This window comes from Octopus sinensis, linkage group LG14 (genome assembly GCF_006345805.1).
Source record: "Octopus sinensis linkage group LG14, ASM634580v1, whole genome shotgun sequence".
Classification (NCBI taxonomy): Eukaryota; Metazoa; Mollusca; class Cephalopoda; order Octopoda; family Octopodidae; genus Octopus; species Octopus sinensis.
The window spans coordinates 42,542,141-42,566,059 of NC_043010.1; the positions used below are offsets into that span (position 1 = coordinate 42,542,141).

Genomic DNA, 23,919 nt, shown 5'->3' on the forward strand with positions numbered 1-23,919 from the left:
CATGCTGCTGTCTTGAATAAAGGTGTCAATGCTGTGAAAGAGAAGGTTTTCTTGCAAAGTTTTCTACAGCTATAGAAATATTGGTTTAAGGCAGAAGATACCTCTACTTCAATTCTCCTAAATATTTCACTATGCTCAAAACTCCACAAAATTCAGTATTCTTGATCATATCTCAGATATGTAAGTGAACTAAATCAAAGGCTTAATTTATTCAAATAGTTAATCCTTCTTAACCCTTTTATTATTCTGTTGAGATGCTCTGTGTTTCTTTCAATTAATTTTAAATATAACAAAGAATTTAATAAAATAACTTAGTTATCATTAAGCTAGTATTAGGAATATAAATTGTGACTAAGGTTTGGTGGAAGATTTTAATTCAGAACTTTTGAAAACAGTACATTTGTACTACAGAACCAGGGGCGGTTTCAGGCAGGTTGGTATCAAAAGGGTTAAAGGAAGTTAAGACTTTTCTATGCTGTATAGTTAGTTCACTTTAGCTGGGCCATGCTTAATATTACAATCTCTTATTGAAAGACCAAAACAAGTTTTCCTTTTTTCCTATCCATTATATTTTGTATAAAGTATGACCTCTGTAGATTAATTGAGTTCTATCTTTATAGCTTGCGATAATGACTCAGAACTTTTACACTTCATGAGAGGTCTCAGAACTCTGTTAATTTATCTAGAATATATCAGTGTTGAGTTCAAAAAAGAAGCCAATTATATTTGTATGATCTGAGGAAAACTGTTCTTGTTCAGGATATTCTGCAGAGTAAAAATATATGGTACAATCACTTTAGATTTGTTTATATCCTTTAGGTCTACATACTAATGGATTTTGCTATCTTTTTTAAGTATGTGACTCCATACATACAGCTTGAAATAGTTAGTTATCTACTTCATTTCATATTGTTGAAGCATTTTTTTCTATGAGGGATGATTCCATACTAATAGTGTGCATCTTAAGGAAAATAATTCAGTAGAGCCCACTGTTATGTGGCAGATTATATTGAAGCATCTGATATTCATGAACACATTTTGATATTCTGTAAGAATCATCCATCTTATGTAGATAAGTGTGGCTGATAGGAATTTCGGTTGTGGTAGTTTGTTTTCTCCAACTGTCAGTGAGTTGTCACTAAATCCAGAACATTGAATTCAATGCATATCTAATTTGCTCAAAAATTCCACCTTCATATTAACACACATGCCTTTTTCCAATTTCAAAATAGTGTTTTCATGGAAGAGAAATCATATAAGGGTCTGTCACTTAATAATTCTGAAATATTCAATTTTGCTAAGACAATGAAGAGATTTGCTATCCAGGTGGCAGGCACTATGAACAACAAAACTTCCATATAAAAACAGAATAGCAATAGCAACAATAATAATTAAATGAATATGATTTGACGAAATAATAAGTGCCTATGTTCACAAATATATTCTTTAACATAAACTAAGTTTTCAAACAAATGCATCCTTATTTTCTACCGCCAAGATATGCCTGTCTGTGCAAGCTTTTCACCCCTTTTCTTTTTTGTTTCTTGATGTTCACGTTACTCTATGTTTGTGTTCCACTACTTCTGACATCTTTTTTAAGCATTATTGTATGAAAGACAATCAAGAAACACTGCCCATACAGTCAAGAAATTCACCATACATCTTTATGATGTGTGGTGGATTCCTTACAGCTGAACACTTTAACATTTTTTTTTTTTTTTGACTAAAGAAGATATGGATGTTTGCGTGTCCAAAATATTCTCTCATTTTCTTTTGCATTATTTTTTTCCTACTTTTTTTCTGAAAATCAAATTTTATCTGGCAAATGACATTGTATTGGTTTAGAACATTGGTTTTATGAGATACCACTAAAGATAGTTTACCAAGTGATTACTTATGCATTAATCTTTATATGACTGTTTATTTCTCTTTATAACACTGAAATGTAAAAATACTTACACATATACATATATATTCCAGATGACCCTTACTGTTCGAGCCCAGAATGCATTTCAGCTGCAGGATCAATATTAACTGCAATGGATACTACTGTAGATCCATGCCACGATTTTTATCAATACACATGTGGGAATTGGGTGAGAGACAACCCAATACCGGAAAACTATGCCAGTTGGGATCGATTTCAAGAACTTTCAGAAAAAAATCTATATCGTTTGAAAGGTCTTTTAGGTAAGTGTATAAAATATTTTTGCATGATCGAAGAAATTTGATTTTAAGAGATATTGTTTCTGATTTTTATATTCCAATACACACAAACACATGTAAACACACACACACACACACATACATGTACATTGGAGCTCAACACACTCCTCTGGCTCATCAGATCTAGTTAAACCATCCAACCCATGTCTAGACATTAAATGATGATGATGATGATATTTATCCACTCCAAGTTGTAAATGTTGAAACTCAGAAACTTGCCCACTTGACCAGGTATGCATGATTATCTCAGTGGTTTAGGAAATTCATGTCATTTCAGTGCTCTAAAATAATAGAACTTGAAAGAAAAAGTACATTGGTATATGCAAAGGTGATTTTAAAAAAGATACACTAAACACCAGTCTTCTTTTCAATATGTGGATAAGAAGAAAGCCACAAAGTTAGCTATCCATGTCTGGAACCAGAAGGTTAATTGCACACTACATTCCAATCATTGTGGAATGATCCTCACCATACATTGATGGATCAAAGAAATGTAGGCTTTGTTTAGCTGAAAAATTTCATATTCTTTTTAGATCTAAGAACTCTATTGATCAACTAAATTCTAGATCTGAAATTTTTATTAAATCTAAGTATCTGGACTAGTTTCTTTTATAGAACTGGAAAGTACCACCCTCTCTGGATTAAGCATGCAGTCTCATAAACTTTGATCTTCTTCCCATTTGATAAATTTACCCCAACCATATTAGTTCTGATTAGAATAGGTCAAAGAGATGCAACTCATAATTTTCTTTGTCTCATTCCACTTTTCTCTTTTTCCTTTCTCTTTTACTTTACTCATTTTCTTTTCAAAGAACAGTCATGTTGTATATTTGAGTCTAAAAGGTTGCTTGGAAACATACAGCACACAATACAAGCTTGTCTGACCATTGTGTTTTCTGAGCATAAAACTAATAATAGCTTGAATTCAAATCTTCTGTAAATGATATATACATATACATTCATACACACATACATGTATGCATGTATGTACATATGTGTGTATGTATATATATGTATGTCACATTACGTTACATTATGTTACATTACTGACACATTTAAAACTTTATGCTTATCAAAAAACATGGAATTTTGATAATATACTTGTTATCATAGTGGCAAGTACCAAAATGATAGGTTCGTAGAGCCACATATCTGCAACACAGGTTCAGTTTACAGTTCCAGTTAGTGTACCTGAGAAAGGGATGTACATCACCTCTTCACATTTTCCCTTTAATATAATCTGTATATATATATATATATATATATATATATATATCATATCATATCACATCATTATACACTAGCTGAGTATCCCATCGTTGCAAGGCAATTTCCACAAATGGTGGATTTTGGGAATAGCATGCCCATATAAGTTAGGTTTTCTCCATTTTTACAGGGATTTTTAAAATCCTTTTTTTTATTACCACACCCCCTTGCAAAGGGAAAGCTTTTTATGGAAAAAAATTTTGGGAAATTTATCATTCCTCCTCCCCACTTCCAGATTGATTTTATCCAATTTTTTGCACTACACACTCAAAAATAATGGGAGACGACCTTTTAGTAAAAAAAAAAAAAATTGAAAATTTATTTTTTCAAATCTCTCCCCTACTCAGTACCGCTTTTGGCAATTCTTTTTTTTTTTTTTTGCACTACAACAAAAATGTCACCCTAATGAAATTCCTTACAGACATGCAAGCACACACACTGGCAAACACGCTCACACTCAGTGTGAACAATATACTTTTATAGAAGGAAAAATTTTACTGTGGGAAAGTGAAAGAGATCGACAAATGAAAGAGAGGAAGTGATCTTGTGATCTTTTCTGTTGCTGTCACAGATGTTAAAATTTTTAAATTAAGTGAAAATTTTCAAATTTAGTATATTGATATACTTTTTCACAATAAATCCAAGTTTGCAGTTCATTTATTCTAGAAAAATTTTAAATAAATGTTACAGAGATTTAGAGTTTGTTCCTTTTTTCTCAATCAGAAAACATGATATTGGTACATAACTGTGATAAAATGAAAGTAAACGTTCGAAAGTGAGGCGTTAAACAAAATGAAAGCAATACATGAGAGTAATACATATGCAAAGAAAGTGAGTATCAAAGAGTATAGTAAATATATGGAAAAAGATAGTTTGTTCATGATAGAGAGTGGGAAAGTTGTCGACCTACAAGTTGAGTTATTTCTTGTAGAAAATTATATTTTTTTTATTATTATTTATGATCACTATTTATTTCTTTATTGCCCACAAGGGGCTAAACATAGAGGGGACAAACGAGGACAGACAAAGGGATTAAGTCGATTACACCGACCCAAGTGCGAAACTGGTAATTTATTTATCGACCCCGAAAGGATGAAAGGCAAAGTTGACCTCGGCAGAATTTGAACTCAGAACGTAACGGCAGACGAAATACCGCTAAGCATTTCGCCTGGCGTGCTAACGTCTGTGAGATGTGAGATGTGAGATGCAGAATGTGAAAATCAAATTCATTTTTTTTTTTTTTGTTTTTGAGGATACACCGTTTCAGAACCTTTTGGGGATAAACACATTCACTTGCATAATCACATACACATGCATTTATATACTAGATATACACATACATGCACATTCACACACACACATTCATTATATCTAAGCTATCCATTATATCTTTAACAAGAGCTGTGTTACTTCACAAAATAATCTTGTAAATAAAAAGAGATTTATGTAATTATTTCAGCAGTATGTTGTTTGACTTTGAAATTAACATATTACAACCATTTCCCAGTAATCAAAGTATTTCCTTCTGTGTTATTGATGTAATATCCAACTTTTCATTCAGTTACTGAAAAAACTTTGCCTTAATCATACAAAGGAAGTTAAGGCCATATAAAGGTTTCAAATTTGCATCAATGAAATATTTAACAACAGGCAGCAAGCTGGCAGACATTAGCACACTGGGCGAAGTGCTTCGCGGTATTTCGCCTGTTGCTACGTTCTGAGTTCAAATTCCGCCGAGGTCAACTTTGCCTTTCATCCTTTCGGGGTCGATAAATTAAGTACCAGTTACGCACTGGGGTCAGTGTAATCGACTTAATCCGTTTGTTTGTCCTTGTTTGTCTCCTCTATGTTTAGCCCCTTGTGGGTAGTAAAGAAACGCAAATATTTAACAATACTTCACCTCTGCCGCTTACAATAATCACTTCTATAAAGCTAAATTGCTTGCTGCGATAATTTGACAAGCAAGAAATAGCAACCAAACCTTATCCAAAGCACAACCTAAGAAAAAGACACATTAGATAATTTGATCTGAGATATACTGCACCTTGATATGAGCCAAGGATTTTAGCCAGAATACATTTGAGGAGAGCTGTTCTGAAGCTAAACAAACAATAATGACACATTCCAATGTTTTATAAACCACCATCTACAATTTGCAGACTGGGTCATTGAGGGTCTTTGTCAGTAAAACAATACAGCACCAATGTCTGGATATGAATCATAGCCATGTTTATCAGGAAATGGAATTTTGCCATTGTGGCTGTCAGATACACTCAGAGGCAGAGAAACAACAGAAACCAAGTTCATAGAACAGCAGCCTCTGAAACCTGCTGCTTGACTCTGCTGTCCACTCATCTCTTTCTCTCTCTCTCTCTCTCTCTCTCTCTCTCTCTCTCTCTCTCTCTCTCTCTCTCTCTCTCTCTCTCTCTCTCTCTCTCTCTCTCTCTCTCTCTCTCTCTCTCTCTCTATCTATCTATCTATCTATCTATCTATCTTTCTATCTATCTATCTCTATCTTTCTGTCTATCTATCAATCTATCTATCTATCTATCTATCTATCTATCTATCTATCTATCTATCAATCTATCTACCTATCTCCCTAACTCTCTCTCTGTCTCTCTATCTCTCTCCTTATATATCTATCTCCCTATCTCTATCTATCAATCTCCCTCTCTCTCTCTTTCTCTCTTTCTCTCTCTACCTATCTCCCTCTCTCTCTCTCTATCTATCTATCTATCTCTCTATCTATCTATCTATCTATCTCCCTCTCTCTCTCTCTCTTTCTATCTATCTATCTATCTATCTATCTATCTATCTACCTACCTATCTCCCTAACTCTCTCTCTCTGTCTCTCTATCTCTCTATATATCTATCTATCTATCTTCCTATCTCCCTATCTCTATCTATCTATCTCCCTCTCTCTCTCTTTCTCTCTCTCTTTCTCTCTCTACCTATCTCCCTCTCTCTCTCTCTCTCTCTCTATCTATCTATCTCCCTATTTCTATCTATCTATCTCCCTCTCTCTCTCTACCTATCTCCCTCTCGCTCTCTCTTTCTCTCTCTACCTATCCCCTCTCTCTCTCTCTCTCTCTCTCTCCCTCTTTCTCTCTTTATCTCTCTCTATGATGGGGTGGGGGCAGAAAGAATGATTTTAACTTAAATAAGTGATACATAATATATCATACTGAAGCAAGACCCATCAACAACAACCATTACCTTTGATCTTTTACTTCTTTCAGTCATTAGACTGTGGCCATGCTGGGGTACAGCCTTGAAGAATTTCTGTCAAAGGAATCAACCCCAGGACTTATTATTTTTTTTTAAGCTTAGTACTTATTCTATCAGTCTCTATTTGCCAAACCTTTAAGTTACAGGGATATAAACACACCAATACCAGTTGCCAAACAGTGATGAAGAATAAATACATACAGAAAAACACAAGCACAAACACATATATAATATTTACAGATGTATTAGTATAACACTCAGGAAGTGATAAAGTCTTTGACATTTTGAGCCTATGCTCTTCCACAGAAAGGAACACAGAAAGAAACAAGGAGAGAAAATAAAGAATGTGTAGTGGCTAGCAGTCTATCATGGTGAAGGCCGGACAGAAGGGTCAAACAAGAGAGCTAGGAAGAAGGGGAAATAATAAAGTAGCAGTGATCCCAAAACGAAGATGCGCATGCATGTGTATAAGAGAGTTTGTATGTGTAGGTGTGAAAATGTGGGTCTGGGAAGTGGTCAGTGCTGGTGTGTGCATGGTGGTGTGTTGTGATGTGTTGTGTGATATGGTGGTATAAGGTGTAGTGGTGTGATGGTGTTGGGAGGTGGGGAGGTGAGAGTGGGGAAAGCAAGGGTGAGGTATGGGTTAGGCTGAGGGTGAGGGTAGAGGTGGGGTATGTGGGTAGGCCAGGCATTTTTCAGTTTCCATCAACCAAATTCACTTACAAGGCTTTGGCCAGCCCAAGTCTATAGTAGAAGACACTTGCCCAAGGTGCCATGCACTTGGACTGAACCTAAACCAGATGGTTGGGAAGTAAACTTCATACCACACAGCCCACACCTGCACCTATTGTTTATAATATAAGCACAAGGCCTGATATTTTGGAAGGTGTGTGTTGGTCATTTACATCAACCCAGTACCTGACTGGTACCTTATTTTATCAACACTGAAAAGACGAAGTAGACCTACGTGGAACTGGAACTCAGATTGTAGAGATAGAGCCAAATACTTGAATGTATTTTATCTAGCCTCAAATAATTCTGCTAATCCATCATCTTAATAATAATGGTGTTGCTGGTGTTGTTGGTGGTGTTGGTGGTGGTGTTGGTGGTGGTGGTGGTGGTGGTGGTGGTGGTGGTGGTGGTGGTGGTGGTGGTGTGGTAGTTGTTGTAGTAGTAGTGGTGGTGGTGGTGGTAGTAGTAGTAGTAGTAGTAGTATTAGTAGTGGTGGTGGTGGTGGTGGTGGTGGTGGTAGTAGTAGTAGTGGTGGTGGTGGTGGTGGTGGTGGTGGTGGTGGTGGTGGTGGTGGTGTTGGTGGTGGTGGTGGTGGTGGTGGTGGTGGTGGAGGGTTCAAATTTTGGCACAAGGCCAGCAGTTTGGGGGGGGGGGAGGGGTAAGTCAATTACATTGAACCCAGTAATCAACTGGTACTTATATCACTGACCCAGAAAGGAAGAAAGGCAAAGTCAACCTTGGCAAAATTTGAACTCAGAATGTAAAGACAGACAAAACGCTGCAAAGCATTTTGCCCAGCATGCAAACGATTCTGCCAGCTCACTGCCTTAAATAATAATAATAATGGTTTCAAATTTTGGCACAAGGGTTGCAATAATGGAAAAGGGATTAAGTCGATTACATGACCCCAGTACTCAGTTGGTACTTATTTTGCAATCTCTTCTCAGTTCTTATCCACTTGGATGTTTGCTAACACCTGGATGTTTCTGAGAAGCCAGAGGTTTATTCTTACCAACATGTTAGCAGCAACAATGGCGAATTTTTTATGTAGCTTGTTATTCTCTATAGCTATTTCTATACTTAATCAAACTGATGCTAACCAAATTTTTTTTCTTTGGTATGACAATCTACTTGATGTTGATGATGGCCCCTGTCAATTACAACTTAATTAGTCTGTCAATAAAACCTCTGGAATCTTTTTGTGTCAGAAAGGATGCATTCGGCTTTCAGTAATTGGCTCTCCTCTCTTGGTTTTTTCCAAGTTGAACATATAGATCACAAGTTGCTGGTTCATGCCGTCAACTATCAAAAGAACTCTGGACAACTATCTGCTAACATTACAAAAATTCTATATAAAGACCTGGACTACCTTGTAATTAGACCAAGTCCATATTCACTCCTTTGAAGAAATCAACATAAAACCTGTCAGAAAAGTCGAAGAATCTGAGAAGTTTTGTAAGGATTTTGCATGCCCAATCAGCTACACCCACACGATTGCTGGGTGTACTAAAAGTGTACCATTCTTATTTCTTTATTGCCCACAATGGGCTAAACATAGAGGGGACAGACAAGGACAGACAAAGGGATTACATCGATTACATCGACCCCAGTGCGTAACTGGTACTTAATTTATCGACCCCGAAAGGATGGAAGGCAACAAAGTCGACCTCGGCTGAATTTGAACTCAAAACGTAACAGCAGACGAAATACTGCTAAGCATTTCGCCTGGCGTGCTAACGATTCTACCAGCTCACAGTGTACCGTTCTAATCACCTACAACCGCTAACCCTAGTAAGTGAAATTTCCCTAGGAATGTCTCTAAACAGGCACAGAACTCCAGTCCTGCCACTCCAGTTGGGGCATAAACATCTACAAATGGCATCAGCCATTCACTTCACATTTAGGACTACTGGTTTACATTTTCGATATAAGAAAATCATACTTACTTCCTTTCGCTTATACTAACTAGACTGGAATACAGTAGATCATTTTTGTCCTTTCTGCTCGTACATGTATAAACAAGGTTTTCTCTTTTTTTTTTTTTTCTTTTTGAGTAGTATGTACTATGATTGGAAGTTTCATCAATCCCAGGTGCATAGTATCGTATTTATATTTTTTTTTTACCTGTTTTCCTTGTGGCAGAGTAGCTGTGTAATCCACTCACTGCTGATTATAGAAGTAAACAAAGTTTTCTTGCTGCTGTTGTTATTGTTGTTGTTGTTGTTGTTGGAGGTGGTGGTGGTGGTGGTGGTGGTGGTGGTGGTTGTGGTGGTGGTGGCGGTGATGGTATCGTCGTCGTCATCGTCATCGTCTTCATAGTTCTTGTAGTTAATTTTTTTTTTCTTCAGAATCAGTGAGATGATTCGAAGCAGACGACACCAAGTTTTTCCCCTCTCTGACGTAGTCTGTTGTTGCCATGGCTACAAAAGTAGTGTTGTTACTAAAGCAGATGCTTGGCAAACTCATTTAACACACACACACAGATAAATAGAAAGATAGACAGACAGACAAATGACATATCTATATATTCATATTATTATATATGTTATGTATGTATATACATGTATTATGTATTATATATATATATATATATTATATGTATGTATGTGTGTATGTATGTATACATACATACCTATATACATGCACATGCACACACACATACATATACACATACATACATACATACATACATACATACATACATACATACGTACGTATGTACATACATACATGCATACATACATACATACATACAAACATACATACATACATACATACATGCATACATAAATACATACATACATACATACATACATACATACATACATACATACATACATACATACATACATACATACATACATACATGCATACATAAATACATACATACATACATACATACATACATACATACATACATAAATACATACATGCACACACGGAGCCAGAGTCTGTAAAGTCTTGTTTTGGTCTTGATGGGGTTGCCCCTGTGTTCTCTTGCCAGTTCACCATACTGTAAGTCCTTTGAACTTGTAATCTGGATAGAGTAACTGCAGATTTCTCAATAGTTCAGCATAGATTTTCTCTTTTTCACTGATCTTCAGCTTTATGTTAACATCTGCTGGGCAGCTAATTTCCACAACTGTGCACAGTTTCTCTTCTCCATCTCAAATCATTATATCAGGTCTGTTGTGCTTACATTTTTATTGAGGTCTTCACTGACACATTCCACCAGTACTCCTTTTTATTATGAGTGGCTATGGCTTCTACCATACAGTGGGTTTTATTTTCTTTGTCCTCAGGGTTATCCTTCCAATGGATTTCATTATAGAGTGTCCTAGCTACAACATCATGTCTCATTGGTAGATAATACTGTGATGACATTTCAGACAACCACTTATGATGTGGGTGATATCTTTGGTGTGAACTCAACAAAGTCTGCATTGGTTGTCACATTTTACTGCTTTTCCTGCATCTCTATCTCTTTTGTGCATCAGATGTTTGGCTGATATTTCCTGTTCCTGGATTGCAAACACATACTCTTCAAAGTGGGCGGTAGAAATCCAGCTATTGGTTCATGATAAATTGCTTTGATGATCGATGTTACTATCATCTCAGAGCTTTCTACTAACATATCTATGCATAGTCTTCTGCTCATATAGGCTCACCCTTTTATCTGATAATATGGTGTGGTAGAGTCATGGAACTCCTTTGGGAATGTATTCTAGGTTTTCTGACAAAGAGTGTTGCTCAAGGAGCTGCCTTCCAAGTGTTATGATGTTATCAGCCTCATGTATGCAAACTTGATCAAGGGATGCACTTTGACACAGTTAAAAGATGTTGCTGAAGGGGAATGATACGACATCCAAAGGCATTTTGGATCGATGTTAAGACTCTGCCACCTTGTTTTCATTTTATGTAGAGGTGGTCTACGTCACTGTTTATGTGGAAATTATATGTGCTAGTTAGTATTTCTCAGAGTTTCACATAAATGTCTTGGATCTCATCATGCGTCCAATCAAGCAGCCCAAATGTTGGTATGAGTACTGGCACTGCAAACACATTGTGGGTCACTGTTTTATTGAATGCAGAGAGTTCTGAAGTCCAAATTTTCTTTACTCAACTTTAGTGACACGTGTTTTGTTACAGATGCCATTGTAAGATACGTTTTCGTCTACCCCTAGCTACCTGTAACATTCCTCATCAGATATAGGAGAAACAGTCAAATCATTGACAGAGATGTTAATAGTCTGGTTTATAATCTTCCCCCTTTTCACTGCCATATAACAACATTTATTCTGACCGAATTCCAATCCTACATCCTTTGAGAATGTTGTAAGTAGGTCAAGGCTCTTTTTCATCTCATACATATTCTTTGAATAAAGTTTTAAGTCATCCACAAAGAAACGGTGTGTAATTTTGGTATTTCTGTTTCTTTGTTAACCAGTGAGAAATCATTCAGACTCCTCAAACATGAATGACAAAGGGGTTTACAGAAAGTATAAACAACATCACAGAGAGGCTGCCCCTTAGAATAAGCCTTTGCAATGCTGTATTCTATCAGTGAAAATACAATCAATCTGTTTTTGTTTTAATTTGAAATGTATTGTAAGGAATACTTTTTTATATATAAACATACAAACTTTGAAAAGAGTTATAACCCCAGGTGTTTTACTTTTTCCTTGGCAGACATGGTGACATGATGTGGTTTGCTTTTAGTTTCATTTGACATTCACTTGTGAAAGTGTGAAAGTATACTCTCCTTCTAACTACAATGAGGTTAACAGTTGAAGGTTATTTATTGTATATACAAATATAGACTCAGCTAAAGTGAAAGAAGATGGCTATTGTTTTCTGATAATGGTTTATGAAGACTAGAAACTAGCCAAATTCACTCCTCATCATCATCCTCATCCTCATCATCAACATGAGCAGCAGCAGCATGTAATGTCTGTTTTCCGTGCTGGCATGCATTGGACAGTTTGACAGGAGCTGCCCAACCAAAGACCTGCCAGTCGGAGACCTGGTCAGCTGGAGAGCTGGCCAGCTGGAGAGCTGCCCAGCTGGAGAGCTGCCCAGCTGGAGTGCTGCCCTGTTGGAGAGCTGCCCAGCTGGAGAGCTGCCCAGCTGGAGAGCTGCCCAGCAGGAAAGCTGCCCAGCTGGAGAGCTTCCCAGCTGGAGAGCTGCCCAGCTGGAGAGCTGCCCAGCTGGAGAGCTGCCCAGCTGGAGAGCTGCCCAGCTGGAGAGCTGCCCAGCTGGAGAGCTGCCCAGCTGGAGAGCTGCCCAGCTGGAGAGCTGCCCAGCTGGAGAGCTGCCCAGGCTCCTTCTGTCTGTTTGGCATGACTTCCATGGCCCAATGCCCTTCCTAATGCCAACCACTTTACAGATTGTACTGGATGCTTTTTCTGTGGCCCCAGCTGCTTAGTTTACCTTGCAGAAAAACATCAAAATTGCATGTTTATTAAAAGAAGATATACTTTACATAGAATTTCAAATTATCCAAAAATACTGTGTAGTTCGTTATGAATTAATTAACCGTGTTTTCAGGGAATGCACTGTTATTCAGATTAGATGAACCAATTAAGTTGTGTCTGAGTTTTACACACTATAAATAGCTATAAACTACCAAAATTAAATGCTGAAATGTGACTGTCTATCTGACTGTTTTATTAATATTATGTATGCGCATATGTTATATATATAGGTGTGTGTGTGCATTATTTATTAAACGATTCATACATGTGCTTATGTTTGTTTTATATATATATATATTTATATATTGTATTGCTATGTAAAAGCAGTAAGAGTGGATAATTATCTTGTTCTCTCTAGATATACCATCCTACTATTACAACCAGAAATGGATAAATAAACAGATAGATATTTTTAATATCATTAGAAATTGATGTGAGGGAAAAAAAATCTCATTAATTTTAACATGAATGATATTTCAGGCATAAAGTTGCTTTTTATAACATACCATTGACATCACTCACTCCATCCAATCACACACTTGTATTCATAGTGTCACAGCACAACCTGTAGTCATTGCTTGTTTACCATTTTATTTATCAAATATGTTTTTATTGACTCATTTCACAAGTATTTGTGGGTTTGTTTGTTTTTTCGTGCGGAAATGTCTCAATTTAATTTATAATAGAGAGTTCTATTCAGCTTAAATAAGTATGCATGTATTAAAATTTTACATCTGCATTCTGAATAGACTGGCTCATATGAAACATTCCTATAAGGATACACAATGCCATAAACCTCGCTATGGTTCTTTATTACATTCATTATGTCCATGTAACCAGAAATGAAATCAAATAGTGAATTTTCTGTAGGGAGAGTTCCAAGTTGATTGAAGTGAAATAAGGGAAGATAAAATACTGTAAAAAGCCTGCAAAAGTAATTTGAGCTCAGAGAAATTGTTTTGAGAGAACATATTACAGAGAAAATTTCTTGGTAGAAAAGGACCAAGAAAAGATGGTTATAGGTTATGTGGGATAAAAATTACCAATATGAAAACAGCCCAGGAAAGCAGAGAAAATCTATAACATTTGTATATTATGTTGTATTTAGGGATGGTCATGTTGCCAGTTTAGCCAATAAAAATACACGCACTGTATATTTGGTGTTAATTTGCTTCAGCTTTATTTATTTTTTACATTAATCTTAATCTTATTTTGGCCAGAGTTTTATTGGCTAAACTGGCAACATGACTGTTCCTAAATACAACAACATCTGTTTCAACACACGATTTCACATCAAGAATCTTGCAAAACAAATATATAAACGTAATTTGTATATTTGTTTTGAAACAGTGTCACCATTTATCAAAATGAAACTCACCAAATTTCACTGGGAGACCCTTTTGCAACCCAGAATAATGTATGGACACAAGTCTTGGATCTTAGAACCTCTGCAAGTAAAACAAAGATGGTTCAAGAAACGATTTGTAAAAGATTGAAATCTGTAACAGAACAGTAGATATGGAGGAGTGTTAAGTTGAGGTACAGAAACTTTATCAGTTTGTCATGTCAAACTGGTTTCTTTTCTCCATCAATCCTTAACTTCTCTCTCTTTCGCCCTTCCTCTCACAAACTTTCTCAATCAGCTCTTATAATGTGTGTGTATGAGTGGTTCCTTCCAGAGATGGCTGCTAATACAAGGGATATAACCATCCTCTCACAACAAGGTAGGATTAGAAATTTAAATTTGGAATTTAGGAACTGCAAGGTAAAAGATGCATAGAATTGAAATATATATATATTTTTTGCTTATCTATTACAAAGTTCTTGCAATTTCTAGCTGAGTTGGGGGGGGGCATCATTTATAGCACTATTTCATTCTTTTTTTAATTTGTCAATATGATATAACCAATGGTTTATTAATTAGACATTTTAAGAGATGAGACATTTCATTAAAATTAAAGATGAAATTAATCACATAACAATTTTTAGAAAATTCATGGACAGAGTAATGACTCTTTCCAGGCTATATATATATAAGCACTCAGTTGATTGATTATTTATAGTAAAGGAGACAATCATCTTGTTAGTAATCTATATTATATTATTTGTTTTTTTTTTGGTAATGAAATGAAAATAAGCAAGGTACATTATTCATTTATTTAATGGAATTTCTATCTTTTAAATTGTCCCTTAATCATAGAGTTCTGAACGATCGTGTGAGGTTGCTATTTTGATTTAGTTGGATCTCATCAGTACAAAGTGGTCAAGAATTTAGAGTCTATATAACTCAGCATTCCATTAAATTAAATCGTTAACGCTGCAGGAGAAGAAAAGCTACAGAAGGTATATAATGGAGTCCTTATTGTTTACACTTCATTAATAGTGTACACATGAGGGAGAGAAGAAAGTAAGACAGGGAGAAGGGGATATAACAGTAAACTGCATTGAAATGTTACTCAGAATAATCCAATTCACATCTTTCCTGCAAATATAACTAATGCAGTTCTTTTTTCTCTTTGCAATTAGATTGCAGTTATATTCTAAGCATTTCTCAGTTCTTCGAAGATATTTAATTCTAGCCATGTACTGAAACTGCCAGTTCCAGTACAAACTGCAGTTTCAAATCTCAATTAAGAGATTTTTTAGACAACCAGTTATGACATTCAAAAACTGGAACAATACGTCCACCAAAATGTATTATCTTTACTTTCAGATAAAAAAAATTAAGCTTATAGAAAGATAAAACAACTAGTGACATCTGACTCAGTAGGAATAGTTTTCCTTGATGCTTCTAGTGGAAGAGTTAAAACATTTCAATCAACCTACTGGCAATGACCTCTTTTTACACGTGCCAGTAGCACCTGTGCCAGTGGCACATGTAAAAAGATTCGAGCGAGGTCATTGCCAGTACCGCCTGACTGGCCCCACTGCCGGTGGCACGTAAAAAGCACCCACTACACTCTCGGAGTGGTTGGCATTAGGAAGGGCATCCAGCTGTAGAAACTCTACCAAATCAAGATTGGAGCCTGGTGCAGCCATCTGGTTCGCCAGCCCTCAATCAAAATCGTCCAACCCATGCTGGCATGGAAAGCAGACGTTAAACAATGATGATGATGATGATGATGATATATGTGTGTGCATGTATTTATGCATCTGTGGTTGGTTTGTTTACATCCCCCATAATTCCACGGTTCAGTAAAAGTGACTGATAGACTAAGTTACTGAGGTTGATTAAACTGTTCAAGGTGGTGCTCTAGCATGGCCAAAGTGCGATGAGTGAAACAAGTCAAACAATAAAAGAACGAAAGAAGCATTCTTCCCCACTTCTCTTACTTTTTCTCTTTCTTACTTAACCCTTATATACTCATTTGATTGCCTCCATCTCTTGTGCCCTCTTGCCTCTACTCTTTCACTTCTTTTATCTTTTCTCTCTCTCTCTTACTTTACTATCTCTCTTCTTCCTCTCTCATTATCACAAACTCTACCTTACTGTCTCTCCTTTTGTTTTATCACCATTATATTTGAGCTGGCAGACACGTTAGCGCGCCGGGTGAAATGCTTAGCGGTATTTCGTCTGTCGTTACGTTCTGAGTTCAAATTCCGCCGAGGCCAACTTTGCCTTTCATCCTTTCGGGGTCGATAAATAAAGTACCAGTTTCGCACTGGGGGCGATATAATCGACTCAATCCCTTCGTCTGACCTTGTTTGTCCCCTCTGTGTTTAGCCCCTTGTGGGCAGTAAAGAAATATATATTCTTTATCTCTCTATTTCACCCCATTTTCTTCTAACAAACCATGATATCTTTTTCTTGCCATCTGTCTGCCTGACTCATTCCTTCTCTCTTCTCTTGCCTTCCTGTCCTTCTCCTCTCCCTCAATTTATTCCTGACTCTCCATGCATACCAGCATGAAAACCTTCAACAGATTCAAATCTGTCTTTAAAATTTTTAAATCAATGAGAAACCTCACACAGCTGTTGACCTTCACCATTTCTTCAGTTCATGTCTTTGAAAACTTTTAGTCTTCTTTCCTTTTTTAACTCATTTCATTCATTTCTTTTCTCCTCTGCTTAATCTGTGAGCTGTGCAAATGAAACTTCTTCAAATATAATTACACATCTCAAATATTTAACTAGCTTATGCTATTTCTTATACACACTTATATTTCTTATTTTTGCTCTCTTTGATGTTGTTGCTTATTATTATTGATAATAGTAAAAGTAGTGATAGAATCGATGATGAAGGGGATATCTTCTTTTTTAAAAGACTGCTGCTCTTTAATTTAAAGGATACAACATCATCATCATCATTTAGCATCCGCTTTCCATGCTAGCAGGGGTTGGATGGTTCAACTGGGGTCTGGGAAGCCAGAAGGCTGCACCAGGCCCAGTCTGATCTGGCAATGTTTCTACGGCTGGATGCCCTTCCTAACACCAACCACTCCGTGAGTGTAGTGGGTGCTTTTTACGTGCCACCGGCACAGGTGCCAGACGGGGCAGGCAAACGGCCACGATCAGATGGTGCTTTTTACGTGCCACTGGCACGGAGGCCAGTCGGGGCAGTGCTGGCAACGGCCAAACAATATATATCATATACTAAAGCTGCTCTTGTGCTGTGCCTGTTTGTATATGTGTATGTGCCTGTCTAAGTTCAAGCGTGTGTGTGTACATGTGTGCGTGCATGCATATATGTGTGTGTGTGTATGAGCATACATGTGTGTATGTGTGTGTGTATGAGCGTGCATGTGTGTGTGTATGTGTTAACTACTCTTGCATCTAACAAATTTTCCCAGACTTGTCCTGTGAGTTCTACTAACCATAGAAGATAATGCAGAATGTTCCCCATAAAAATTGAGGAGATGTTAATATTTTACCAATGTGGTCAAAGGAAAGGCTCACTGTGGAATGCTGCTCTATTTGTGGGTGGTGGGGTACTGCAGCACATGGTACTATCCAGGACCACATTCATAATAAGAGTGAGTACTCAACTAATTAGCATTGGGTTTATCACTTTAACTGCAGACATACTATTTCCTGACTCTACCTTCATTTCTACCACCACAACAGTCACCTCTGTTCCTCAGAGAGGCTTGATCTTCTACCATCTCTAGTGTGATCTAACCAACTCATTCAGTTCTTGCACTCTTGATGTTTACATTGTGCTCCTCTTGATAGGCCCTGCACTAACTACTGTATCCAGTCCTTCTTCTGCAGAATGTTCAACCCTTGAAATCCTTCTTTGCCCATGTTTTACTTCTAACTTGTCAACTTGCAGCTATCTAAGAGCCAGAGCCATGTCAATCTCACTAGTCTTATTGGGTCCATGAAAGCTATGAGCACAGCTTTTCTTTCAGTCCAAACCACTAAAAACATGAGTGGAGGCACGTGACTTAGTGGTTAGGGTGTTGGACCCATGGTTGTAAGATGGTGGTTTCAATTCCTGGACCTGGTGACACATTGTGTTCTTGAGCAAAACACTTCATTTCACATTGCTCCAGTCAACTCAGCTGATAAAAAGGAGTAATCCTGCGATGGACTGGTATCCTGTTCAGGTGAGGAATAAATATACCATGGAAACCAGGAACCCAGCTCTTATGAGTTGGTATGACTAGAGAAGAAAGAAAAATCTCACTGAAAACATGAAGGACATCTGGCCATAGAATACCTGCCTCCACAAATTCCATACAACCTATGCAAGCACGAAAAAAGTGGATGTTAAACAATGATGAATACCTTCTAAATCTAGATTGTCGACTACACCTTTCTCTTTGATATTCTCATTTTATATATTAATATATATTTATATATTAGGCACAGGAGTGACTGTGTGGTAAGTAGCTTGTTTACCAACCACATGGTTCTGGGTTCAGTCCCACTGCGTGGCACCTTGGGCAAGTGTCTTCTACTATAGCCTCGGGCCAACCAAAGCCTTGTGAGTGGATTTGGTAGACGGAAACTGAAAGAAGCCTATTGTATATATGTATATATATATAAGCGTGTGTATGTATGTTTGTGTGTCTGTGTTTGTTCCCCTAGCATTGCTGGTGTGTTTATGTCCCCGTTACTTAGCAGTTCGGCAAAAGAGACCGATAGAATAAGTACTGGGCTTACAAAAGAATAAGTCCCGGGGTCGAGTTGCTCGATTAAAGGCGGTGCTCCAGCATGGCTGCAGTCAAATGACTAAAACAAGTAAAAGAGTAAAAGAGAGTAATACACTACTACAGATGAAGGCAGTGAACTGGCAGAATCATTAGCATGCTGGGTGGCAGACTCAGTGGCATTTCATCCAGCTTTATATTCTGAGTTCAAATTCAGCCAAGGTTGACTTTAGCTTTCATCCTTCCAAGGTCAATAAAATAACTACCTGTTGACCACTGGGGGATGGGGGGTTAATGTAATCAGCTAACTCCCCACCCCCAAAATTGCTGACCCTGTGCCAAAATTTGAAACCAATATACTGTTACAGATGAAAAACAAAATTCTCAGGCAGTAATAGATTAAGATTATATTTTCAAATGTGTGCTAGAGGCCAGGTGTGCAGTTGATAAAACAGTGAAGAAAGTCAGGGGGTGTGAGTGTGGATAATGTGTGTTGCAAGACTGGAGTACAAAATAAGCTTCCAAGTATATATATCAGTGCAGGATTAAAGAACAAGGATGTAACAAGTAGTAGTAGTAGTAGTAGTAGTGGTGGTGGTCATGGTGGTGGTAGTAATATTAGTAGTAGTAGTAGTATAGATGGTAGAGGTGGTGGTGGTGGTGGTGGTGGTGGTGATGGTGTTAGTAGTAGTAGTAGTAGTAGTAGTAGAGATGGTGGTGGTGATGATAGTAGTAGTCGTAATAGTAGTAGTGGTGGTGGTGGTTGTGGTAGTGGTAGAGGTGGTGGTGGTGGTGGTGATAGTAGTAGTAGTAGTAGTAGTGTTCATCATCATAATTTTTACCATTTTTCAAAGCTGTTGTAAGACAGATTAATTTAACACTTGATATCCATACCTTCACTGCTGTGCAATATCACTCTCATTACTCAACTTTTGCCCTAAAAGAGAAGTTTCTTGTTTCTCAATAGAGGCAACAACTCTATAAACTTTCTGACTCTCGCTAAATGCATACATACATAAATAAGAAAATTCATCCTTTCTCTTAACCTCCTGTGTGCATGCAAATATTTTAGCACGGCCATAAATTGCATGAATACTGAGCAGAAGGGTGAAATGTCTTTGTTGTCCACTCTAAATCAATTCCTAGGTATAGTCAAACAAATATATCAATACATTCTGTTCAAAGATTGTATAAATCAATGTGGAGCTGTTGAGAATTAATCAATAAGCTGCAATTTATCAACAAAATCAGTGGTCATTTTTAAGCAACACAATATCCCTTTCAAATCCAATAACCCAAATGTTTGTCTTGTAAAGTAATCTTGAGATTATACAAAGACAGTTTTAAGGGTAAGACAAACTGAACACAATAAGAATTAGGAAAGTTATTTGCCATCAAAGCAACCTATTGAAACATTTCTAAAAAGGCTCATTTTGCAGAAAATATTAAATCCAAAATCTGAAAATGACAGATTAACCTATTAGAAGATTAACCCATTTTAAGAAGTTCATAAAGTAATCTACTTCCTATTATTTGTAATCCACTTCCTATAATTTGTCAAGTCATATATCATTGTTGCTGTTTGTAGTTGTCCACATACTACACTAAATTATTGTTAATATCTCCATGGTATCAGCTGCTGGCAGAATATAATATCCACAATCTTCAAATATGTGTATGTGTGCATACAGACACGCATGATTTTTAAGCACAAATGCTTCAGTAGTTGCTCATATTTAAATCACAGATCAAATATCCTTATGAAAATAAGATATCTGTCAATAAATCTTGACTGAGAAGACTACATACAATATTTTCTCACATTACATCATAAAAGAAAGAAGTAACACATGTTAAATATAATTTAACAATGATTATGCTTAAAATGGTACCACCATCACCAATTCTATTAGAAATAGTCAATGATCAGACTTTAAAGGGAAGTAAAACAATATTAATTCAAGATTGATATTATTTCTATTATTTGCTGGCCTTGTGCCAAAATTTGATACCAATATTATTTCCATTATTTCTACAAATACAAGGAGATCGTGCTAGACATGTTTTGGTCTTATAAAACCTCTTCGCTGAAAGATAGACTTCACTGTATTTACTAACCTTATGAGGATCCCTAAATAACTATACAACGATCTACACCAGTTGGTGAAGAAAAATAGAAACTGAGACTGAATTAATTAATTGATTTAGTTTACTATGGAAACTAAACAGGTATCACAACCTGATGAATAAATTTTAATGACAGCAGTTATACTAACTAGTAGTAAATTAGGATCTTTTCGGTTTGAACGGCAGTTTTTAAAAATAATTTCCATGTAACTAAACACTTTTAAACTTCATATACTGATAGAATGTGTTTATAAAACATCTTTTTCTCTTGGCTTTATTGAGAAAATTCTATAGTTTGTAAGATATTTGTTGTTTTTTTTTCTTCAATTTCTGCAATTTCAACCAATCAATGATGTCTATTTGAGGTGAAAACATTCCGTGCTGTATGAATATGTCCCTCGTTTAAGAAACAGATTGGGTTTATTTACATTTCGGAAGAAAAAAGATACCCTTCCCCCCACCCCTAACCCTAACCCTAAAACAGATTGAAATGCAATAGATCGATACTAGGGACATAATTATGGGTGACAATTTCATATGACACCGCTAGAAAAAACTGCTGTTCAAACCAAAAAGATCTGTAAATTACATCAACCCTAATCATAAATTAAATTTAGTCATATACTATAGAAATTAAAAACAAGGTAGAACCTTTCTAAGTGCCAAGTAAATAAACAAATACACACATACAGTCAACTCTATGAAAATAAAACACCATAATTCATTACATATCAAATCTAGAAGAGAACAAACACCAAAATCACAAGTAATGCTAGATGCTATAACTAGATATTTCTGAAAAAAAAAAATTTTTGTCTATAAATTTACTTATTCACAGGGAAATGTGTCCTAAAATGAGGAACCCGAATGGCTAGTCTCAAATTTATGTCCAGTTTTTTCAAAAATACTTCAAAATAATGCAAGAGGACCTCCATGAAATTACAGATACAAGAGAGAAATCATGTTTTCATCTGATAATCAGCAGATGCCAGACAGGACATAACAGAGTATTGGCAGATGGTTTGTGGCTGGTGGTGGTGGTGGTGGTGGCTGGTGTTAGCTTTAGAACAGATAGCAGACATGACAGAAAGTGAGAGAATTAAGCTTTAGAACAAATAATGGTCATGATGGAATGTGACGGTGGTGGCTTTAGAGTAGATACCAGGTAAGACTATTTGATAATGGCAAAGGCGGCGAACTGGCAGAAACGTTAGCGCGCCGGGCGAAATGCGCAGCCGTATTTCGTCTGCCGTTACGTTCTGGGTTCAAATTCCGCCGAGGTCGACTTTGCCTTTCACCTTTTCGGGGTCGATAAATTAAGTATCAGTTGCGCACTGGAGTCGATGTAATCGACTTAATCTGTTTGTCTGTCCTTGTTTGTCCCCTCTGTGTTTAGCCCCTTGTGGGTAGTAAAGAAATATATTTGATAATGGCAGCATTACAATAAATAACAGACCTTGCAGAGTGTGCCAGTTGAAACTTTTACAGAAGGCAGCAAACATACCAGTATGTAACAGTGGCATGTATTTACAAGGGTAATATCATAAAAAAATTATTGCTGACCTTTGTTAGTCAAATAAAATTTCACTTCCAGATGGCATCAAGCATTAAAAAAACAATAAAATATTCAAAGAAATACAAATGAAGTTCAGAACAAGGTTTTGATAAGGAGTGAAGATAACTCAAAAGTAATCATACTGGATTAATATTATACAACTTTCTGAGCACAATAAAAGAATAAAGCTTTATATCAACAAATAAGGATTAATAATTTTTTTTTTTTTCATTCTTGCAAGAAATACTGCTTCCACTGTTTATATCAATGTATCTTTATCTGTGATTGTGTGTGTGGTGTGTGTGTGTTTATGCATGCATGTGCATACGAGTACTTTTTATTTGTCTTTTAGATGTGTGTGTGTGTGTGTGTGTACTGAAAAAGAAAAAAATATTTTTTAATGTATATAATTCACTTGACTCTTACTACATTTTTGCAAATGGATAGCATTTTTCTGCAAATGTAGGTTCTCCCTAAAAGACTGCATTCAGCAATTCTTGATTAGTTCTCACAACCTATTTATTTTTGTTGTCTATTTATTTTTATACAATTTTGAAGTTCCTTTTACAGTAAGTATCAAAGGATTTCCTCTTTCTTTTCTATGTTTACTTCTAGATATCTTACACTGTCATAGTTTTCCATCCCTATCATTGATATAACATAACTACAAAGGAACAAGTTTTTACACACACATACACACACACAAGTATGGCTCTGTAGCTATGACATTTGCTTTGAAGAAACATAGTCTTCAATTCTTCCTTGCTGTGAGGCACCTTGGGCAAGTGTTTCCTACTCTAGCTTCAGGTTTCCTAATATGCATACACACATACACACACACACACACGCGCACACACGCATACACACACATATGAAGACATATGGCCTAGTGGATAGGGTGTTACACTCACAATTGCAAGATCCCGGTTTCAATTCCTAGACCAAGTGGTGCATTGTGGTCTTAAGCAAAACACTTCATCTCACATTGCTTTGCAATCACTTCAACATTTGACTTGTGGTACACCATGCATCTGTTCAGGGATGAAGGGGTGAGCTAATGTACAACAAAACTATTCTCAACAAACTATTTTCAAACTCTGCACTTTTAAACACAAGTATTATAATTAAAAAAATAACAAAACCCTTACTTAAGAAACAGGTAATGCTTAATGAGAGGGGAAAAGGCCCCTGTCTTTAAAATAATGCCTTGAGAATA

At 36.5% G+C, this 23,919-nt stretch overlaps 1 protein-coding gene across 1 annotated transcript in view; it reads left to right on the forward strand.

Annotated features, from left to right (window-relative positions):
• Positions 1-23,919, forward strand: part of LOC115219258 — a 568,773-nt gene that overhangs the window by 481,470 nt on the left and 63,384 nt on the right. Inside the window, exon 4 of the mRNA XM_029789411.2 lies at positions 1,981-2,190. Coding sequence (XP_029645271.2) covers positions 1,981-2,190 — 210 coding nt within the window. The remainder of the gene's footprint in view (positions 1-1,980; positions 2,191-23,919) is intronic.